Source organism: Ictidomys tridecemlineatus, chromosome 4 (assembly GCF_052094955.1).
Source record: "Ictidomys tridecemlineatus isolate mIctTri1 chromosome 4, mIctTri1.hap1, whole genome shotgun sequence".
Lineage (NCBI taxonomy): Eukaryota > Metazoa > Chordata > Mammalia > Rodentia > Sciuridae > Ictidomys > Ictidomys tridecemlineatus.
This window is the reverse complement of record NC_135480.1, coordinates 54,642,726-54,651,093: the sequence shown is the minus strand read 5'-3', so window position 1 is coordinate 54,651,093 and position 8,368 is coordinate 54,642,726. Positions and strand designations below refer to the sequence as shown.

General features: G+C 32.5%; 1 protein-coding gene across 1 annotated transcript; it reads right to left on the bottom strand.

Moving 5' to 3' along the window:
• Window positions 1-2,031: 2,031 nt before the first annotated feature.
• LOC144376804 (olfactory receptor 5P76-like) lies at window positions 2,032-2,985 on the bottom strand. The gene has a single exon (XM_078045082.1). The coding sequence runs from the start codon at window positions 2,974-2,976 to the stop codon at window positions 2,032-2,034; it is 945 nt and encodes a 314-aa protein (XP_077901208.1). The 5' UTR covers window positions 2,977-2,985.
• Window positions 2,986-8,368: the final 5,383 nt, after the last annotated feature.

Sequence of the window (8,368 nt, the reverse complement as noted above, 5' to 3'; positions counted from 1 at the left end):
ATTTAATTTAAAAAGGATTTACTGATGTACATGATAGTGAGATTCACTGTGGTATATTCATATATGTACATTCTAAATTAGGTCAGATTCATTCCACTGTCCTTCTCTGTCTTATATCTTCTTCCTTCCCTTTATTCCCCTTTGTCTACTGATCTTTCTTCTATTCTTTTTCAGCCCCTCCCCCTTATTTTGGATTAGCTTCTGCATATTAGAGAAAACATTCAACATTTAACTATTGGGGACCGTCTTATTTCCCCTAGTGTGATAGTCTTCAGTTTCATCCATTTACTAGCAAATGCCATAATTTCATTCTTTTTATGGATGAATAATACTCCACTGTGTATATATGCCACATTTTCTTTATCTATTCATATGTTGAAGGGAACCTATGTTGGTTCTCTAGCTTGGCTATTGTGAATTGTGCTCTTAGTAATGTTGTCAATTGTAGTTCAGATTTTTTACACTGTGCTACTTAAAAATTGGTGTAAAATTTGTTTCTGAAAAATATATCAAGCGGATATGGTGGCTCACACCTGTAATCCCAACAGCTTGGGAGGCTGAGGCAGAAGGACTGCAAATTCAAAGTCAGCCTCAGCAATTCAGCAAGGCCCTAAGCAACTCAGTGAGACCCTGTCTCAAAAAAACTATATCAGATTATTACCTTTTATATTTCATTTACCTGAGAGGGGAGTTTTAGTTTTTCCTTAGCTATTACGTTTTTCCTGCCAAGAAGGTTAATATGTGCCAATAACACTGATGTAGTTATAGAAAAATTACTGTAAAATGCATCAACAGCCAAAAACTTATACTTTTGTTTAACCATTATTTTCTGCATAACTTCATTATTAATAGCTATATTATTTTGGAAAAAGATTTGAGACTATTCCACAAAAAAATTACAGAAATGTGAAGACTACAGTGCCTCTTTTATAAAACCTGAAGTTGTTTTATAATTTCTCTGAGAACCATGTAGTTGCACACAAAAAGGTGACCCATTTCTTAGAAAACAGCATTCAAGGTCTTATATTCTGCCTATGAACCATAATGGATTCTTATACAGTATATTTGTTCAGAATTATAAATCAAAACTATATAACATTTATGATGCCTGATAATGTGCATTGTACCCTTTAAGAAAAATGGTTAACAAAATATTTTGTCTTCTCTCAAATTCCATCAATTCCTACTTCAAATTTTGTTTTCTGTGAGTCAATTTGACCTTGACTGAATTTCCCATAAATCATAAGAAACTAAAATATCAAATGGTCATGGGAAGCACTGTTTATAACAAAAATGATTTATTAATTGTAAATTGCATCTGGAGCAAGAAGACAATACACAAAACACATTCTGGTTTTTTGCCATATTCTTTCCAGTGTGTCCTGGTTTTAACTATAAGCAGCCCTTGTAAGGACTCCAGAATTACCTCTAACATTATAAGATAAACTGGTTCTAGTTAAGGTCATAAGGTTTCTAAGCAAGGATGCTCTTCTGCCTGTACAAGAAATCCTTTGTAAAATTCCTCAGCATTATGATATCAGAGGAGCAAACATGGTGTAAGTCTGTGGGTATGGTGAAGTTTTCAGTTACAACGTTCTGTATGATTGTTCTGCATGCTTTTTAGTTCTGTTTGTTCTCTGTGATAATATACATTTCAAGTGATCTTTTAGCATTTTACTCTAAGTAATATTATAGTTAATTAATTCCTACATTTTAAATCTTTGTGATTTTGTTTATATTGTCCATTATTTCCATTGATTCCTACTTCAAAAGCATTTCCAGCAGATTTTGTTTTCTGTGAGTCTATTTGAATTCTTAATTTTAAAATTTGATTTAGTTTTATTAATGGCAACTCACTATGAATCCCTGAATACTATAACATCTGAAAATTGAACTCTTATATTTACTGAGAAGCTCTACACTGAATATGATATGTTGAAAAATATATTTCAAACACAAGCACTCAGTTTATATTCATTATATCTATGGGATACTTTTACTATATCAAGCCTGAAAAAATAGAAGGTATCACTAAAAAAATATTTTCTTACTAAGTTCTCTCTTCAGAGCCCCCTTAATCTCCTGGTTCCTGAGACTGTAGATGAGGGGATTCAGCATGGGGATCACCACCGTGTAGAACACAGACACCACCTTGTTCTGGTCAGTGGAATAGTTGGACCTGGGCATCACATAAATGAAGGTAATGGTCCCATAGAACAGAGTGACTGCAGAGAGGTGGGAGGTGCAGGTGGAGAAGGCCTTGTGGCGCCCCTCAGTGGAGCTCATCCTAAGGATGGTGATGAGGATGAAGATATAGGAGATGGCAATGACAAAAATTGTTACCACAATGATAGAGCCAACAGAAAATGAGGTGACAATTGCAGAGACACCAACATCAGAACAGGAGAGCTCAATTAAAGGAGCAAAATCACAGAAAAAATGATTGACTTGATTTGGTCCACAGAAGAGCAAAGAAAAGAAAGAAATGACAAAGGAGGAAGCATTGAGGAAACCCCCTGTATAAGCCACTACAAGTAACTGGAGACAGACTTGTGTGGACATTTTGGTGGAGTAAAGCAGTGGGTTGCAGATTGCCACAAAGCGATCATAGGCCATGGCAGCCAGAAGGAAGCACTCCACTGTCCCAAAGAACGCTCCTGAACCAAGCTGGATGCCACACCCAAGGTAGGAGATGGCATTTCTCTCCACCAGGAAGTTTACAAGCATATTGGGTGTGACAGAAGACGAATAGCCTATGTCAGCAGAAGCTAAATGGCTCAGAAAAAAGTACATGGGGTGATGAAGCTGAGAAGAGACTCTGATGAGAATGATCGTGCTGAGATTGCCACAGATGGTCACCAGGTAGATGCACAGGATGATCACGAAGAGGAAGACTCGGAGGACTGGATCCTCAGTTAAGCCCAATAGAATGAACTCTGTCACTGCAGTGTGGTTCCCAGTGACCAGGGAATCCATGGGACAGTGGCTGCTGAAAAATGAACCTGTAAGGAAAACATGACAGGAAAGTATTTATAAACATGATGGTTTCATTTTCATTAATGTATATGTGAAATAAATAAAGATGATCAAGGGCCACTACTTATTTATGTGCAATGGTGACTTTATCAGTGTTTTATGTTAGTTTTAGTAGAAACACCAGAAAAATTCTTTCATATAGTATCTTTCTTTATCATATATTATATGGTTTCAAAAAAATCAAGTTATAAGGCAGCTGAAAATAACAAAAATGAATGATGAATATATTAGGAAAAAAAATATTCATTTTTTTTCTTTCTTATTCATTGATTTTTCCAAGGACGACTTCAATAAGGCTAAACTTTATAAGCTTTATTAGCTTTCCAGCATATAAGAAATATATATATATGAATTATATGTATTGATTATTATACTTTAAGTGTATTATAAATTTACTGGGTAATTTGTATGTATTTGAAGTTAAAAATATTGTTGCATTAAATGTTTTAAAATATCAATACAATCCCTACGAACAAAACCTGATAAATTCATTTAATAAATCAAATTATTTCCTACTGCAATAATGATTTCTAATTTGAATATTGTGGTATGAAATAATATTGTTGTCAACATAATATACAGCTAAATAAAACATAGAATTAAAAGAAGAATCACAAAACTTCTGACCAGGTCAACCTCCTCTCCAAGTTTACTGAGTATATTCACCAAGCTTTTTCTAAGATTGCCTCCTAACTAACAGTCAGATGCAAAAACACAAGAAGATATTCTGGAAAGATTTTTTTCTCCTTACATTTTAAAATATTCATTCTAAATACTAAGGAATTCCCAAAACATCTCAACATTGTTATCCTTACATTTTAAAATATTCATTCTAAATACTAAGGAATTCCCAAAACATCTCAACATTGTTAGAGTGCCACCTTTGCATAGTGTTGAAAGATCATAAGTTTCTGTCTTATGGGTAGAGAACAAGGATTTCTGATAACTTGGGCTGTGACTATTTCTTCCTTCCCCTGAAACCAATGGTGAAAACAGAGAAAATCAGCCAATATTGCCCACTAGCTCATTGCTTGATTACACCTGTTCTCTTTCCACACTACCCTTTCTGAGCACAGATAATTTTAGAGAATAAAGTTCTCTCAAATTGTACATGAAGTTTAATACATCAGATTCATAAACAAAAGTCAAAATCTTACCTCTTGAAATGAGAACTCATCCATATTTCAGTAATAGACCAAAAACATTGTGGTCATATAGCTCTTTTCATTTTGTTCTCAGCTGGGGATAAATCTCTGAAGACATTAGAGATTCATATGTGAATTCAAAGGCATCACAGAGTATCATTATTTTATGTAGTAGATATTGAGAAGTTCAATTCAAACATGAAAACAACCAATCCTTCAAGATTCTGTCAATTCTCAAGTGGTCAATTTGTTCTTTTGTTTTTTCTACCTGCATAGTTCTGTAACCTTTGCTTAATAATTACTAAAGAGCATAATATGACATATTATCTTACACATAAATATTAGTTCCAAGCGAATTCTGATATTTCTGATTAAGAAATACTCATTGCTGTACTTCAGATATAAAATGCTAACCTTAGCTATTGATCAATCAATATGTGTTTATTGATAAGTATTGTGTATTGATATCTGTAACACTTGCCATTAAGTACCTTGGGGAATAGGAGATAAAACTGCAAGTAAAGTTGAATTTTAAGTAATAAGTATTTTAAGGCATGTACGTTAATTGTTAAGTCATGTACATTAATTGCAGAGCAGAAGTAAGAAAATAACTGTCTTGAGAGTTGTATAAAGAAGTACACATTTTAAAAAAATGTTTGGATGACTTCCAGATGAAAAAGTATCTCAAAGCATTGCTTCTTAAGTACTTGCTTGTGGTGTAGATAGATCATGGTGGAATGCAGGAATCTTCAACCTGAAGACTTAGTCTTACCCATATGCTCTTACTAATTCTAATTTGAGAATCTCCTATCTCAACCTTCTCTGAAACCTCTCATTTGAGGAGTGATTCTGCCTCCACTAATATAATAATAACCAATATTCACATGGAACTCACTTTATGCAATCACTATGCTAAACATTTTACGTATATTTAATTCTCACAACAGTTTTATCAAGTAGGAACTACTTTTATCCTTATTTTTTCTGGTAGTACTGGGGAATAAACCCACATGCACTCTACCACAGAGTTGTATCCCTAACCCTCTGTTATATTTTTATTTTTAGGTTGTGTTTCACTAAGATCCTGAGAGTGGCCTCAAACTTGCAATCCTTCTGCCTCAGCCTCATGAGTTACTTGGATTAAAGGCATGCATCATTGTGAACAGCTTATTATCCTCATTTTTCAAATGAGAGAATGGAGACTGAAGAATCCAAACAACCTATTCTACAAGATTCTACCTCACCTTGTTAGATTTCTTTTCCCGGTACCATCCAGCAAAGTGTCTACTTCCAAGCTCCACTCTTTCTCTGAAGCTTACAACCTTCTGGGAGACCTATACAGTCCCTATGCAAGACTTTCTAGATGTGGAAGCAGCTAATATCCTGAGCACAACCCCAAATAATGTAAGTGGAATGCAGTGCAGACACATAACCTGAGCTTTCAGATGGACAATTCTGGAAGTCCATCTCTGAGTTTCCACCTTGTTACAGTTGAATCAAGTTACAGTTGTTTCAGTTATGTTGTTGATTAAACAACTAGGAAGATGGACATCAGGGGACAATGAATCTCTCACTTGCAAGAATGGATAAAGAGAATCTAAAATGGTGAATACTTTATTTGATATAAAAATCAATTGTATAAACTTTAATTTCTTTAAGGTACATAAAAGTCTGCATATTATTTGCATGTATATTATTTGCATGTATAATGTTATATGATATTGTATAATATTGATATATTTATGTAGATACATGCAACAGATACAACAATAACAACATAAGTATAGCATGAGAAAATAAAAATATAAGATCTCAGTGTCTTTATATCTGAGCTGAATTACTATATTAGGAACCCTAGGTAAAATGTGAAAATTTAGAAACATGTATTGTAATTTTGAGAGTAATAATATAAAAAAACAAGAAAAATCCATGCCAAAAATGCCAATGGAGATGTTGAACAGAATTCAAAAATTTCAAATAACCTAAAAGAAAGTAGAAAATAGGAATTAAATAATAAGAAGTCTGGCAAGGAGCATCTATGTATTGTTTTCCACCACTATCATTCTTAATGGTAAAAGAGGAAATTACTTCCTTTTATGTTTGTGGAAAACATAATGGAACCCACCCTCACCATACTTTCAATCAATATTATACTGTAGGCCCTAGGTATTGAAGAAAGGTAATACAGAGTAATGTAAAAAGTAAAGACATAAAAATTAAACAAAAAATAAAAGTCTCCATTTGTATTTGTATGCAGTTTTTCATGCAGAAATTTTTAAATATATAAACATGTATTAGAGCTAATTTAGTAAATTGGAAGAATAAAAGTATACTATGGGATTTTATTTTTACATGCTACTATTAAAAATAAACATATATAATTATAGTATGACAAAAGCATAAATATTTAGGAGTAGATTGACAAACATTAATAATTTTAAGTAGAAATTTTAAAAGACCTAATCAAATAGAATGAGATATACCATATACCAGGAATGGGAAACCTAGTATCATTAAGATGCCAATCCTCAAAAAAAATTAATGTGGAGATTCAATGCAGTCTGAATCATGTTTTTTAAGGACTTTTTCTGTATATAGAAAGATTATTTGTGTAGATATGCAAACCAATCAGAATAGTGAGAGCTGTTTAAGGGACCAAGAACAAGTTTTGGGGATTTGTACTGCATGCTTTCAGATATTACAGTAGACAAAAAGCCAGATAAATAATTTAAAAGTTGATGTATAAAATGACTAAGGACCTAAAAGTATATATATGAAATGAACTAAGAAATAAAATACAGGAAGTGGAAGATCATTTCAATAAATAGATAGTTATTGTTATCAAGAATCAAACAGATATCATTGAAATAAAATAATTTGCCAAATTAAAATTTAATGAAAAGTATCACTAATAGTTTAAATGATGCAGAAGACCGATTTTTCAGATATCAAAGAAAAAATGTAAAATCTTTAAAAATTTGGCACTAAAAATGATAATAGACCATGACCAAGATATTCAGGAAATATGGAAAAATATGAAGAGACTAGATCTAAGGATCATTGGCATCAAGGAATAAAGTGAGATACAAACTAAGAACATGTATAAACCGTTTCAGTGAAATAATAATAGAAAAATTTTCAAACCTGGAAAATGAGATGGATATTCAAATATATGAGGTATTCAGAACATCAAATAGATGAGTTCATGAAAGATCCTCTTAAGGCACATTATAATTATAATATCTAATATACAGAACAAGGATTGAATTTTAAAAGATGAAAGACAAAAACAGAAGTTCAGATTTAGATGGAAATGAATATGAATCACCACTGATTTTTCAGCCCAGATTTTAAAAGCTAGGAAGGGTTTGGAATAATATATACCAAATTCTGAAAGATTATGATTGCCAACCAAGATTTCTTTATTCAGCAAAGATATCCTTCAGAATGGAAGGTGAAATAAAAACCTTCCATGATAAGCAGAAACTAAAAGAAATTTATGACTATTAAACAGACATTACAACAAATGCTTAAAAGAAATATTTCATGCAGAGGAAATGCAAGCCAAATTTCAAAGAGAGCAAATGAAGGAATCCCACCAGAAGAGTAGCTTAGTGAAGGAAACCCAAGTGTAAATAAAACATTACAAAAAAATCAAAATGACAGGAAATAATAATCATCTCTCTATGATGACACAGTAATGGTCTCAATTCTACAATTAAAAGATGTAGATGGCTGAGTGGGTTAAAAAAAACAGGACCCAACCTTTTGTTGTTCATTAGAGATTCACTTTATAAGCAAAGACACATAGGCTGAATATGAAAGTTTTGGGGAAAAAAATATACCATGTAAATGGAGTAGCTTCTCTCATATTTAACATAGCAGACTTCAAGCTAAAATTAATCATAAGAAATAAGAAAGATCACCTCATACTGATAAAGGAGTCTATCCAACAAGAAAATATAATGATTGTAGATATTTATGCCTAAATGTTAGTGCACCTATTTACATAAAATAAACACTACTAGACATAAGGTCCCAGATAAAATCTAGTACAGTAATACTGTATTATGGTACACCTCTCTCACCAATAGGTCATTCAGACACAAACTAAGTATAGACTCTTCAGATCTAAAAATATTATTCATCAAGTGAACATTAAGGACATCTACAGAATAGTTTGTCTA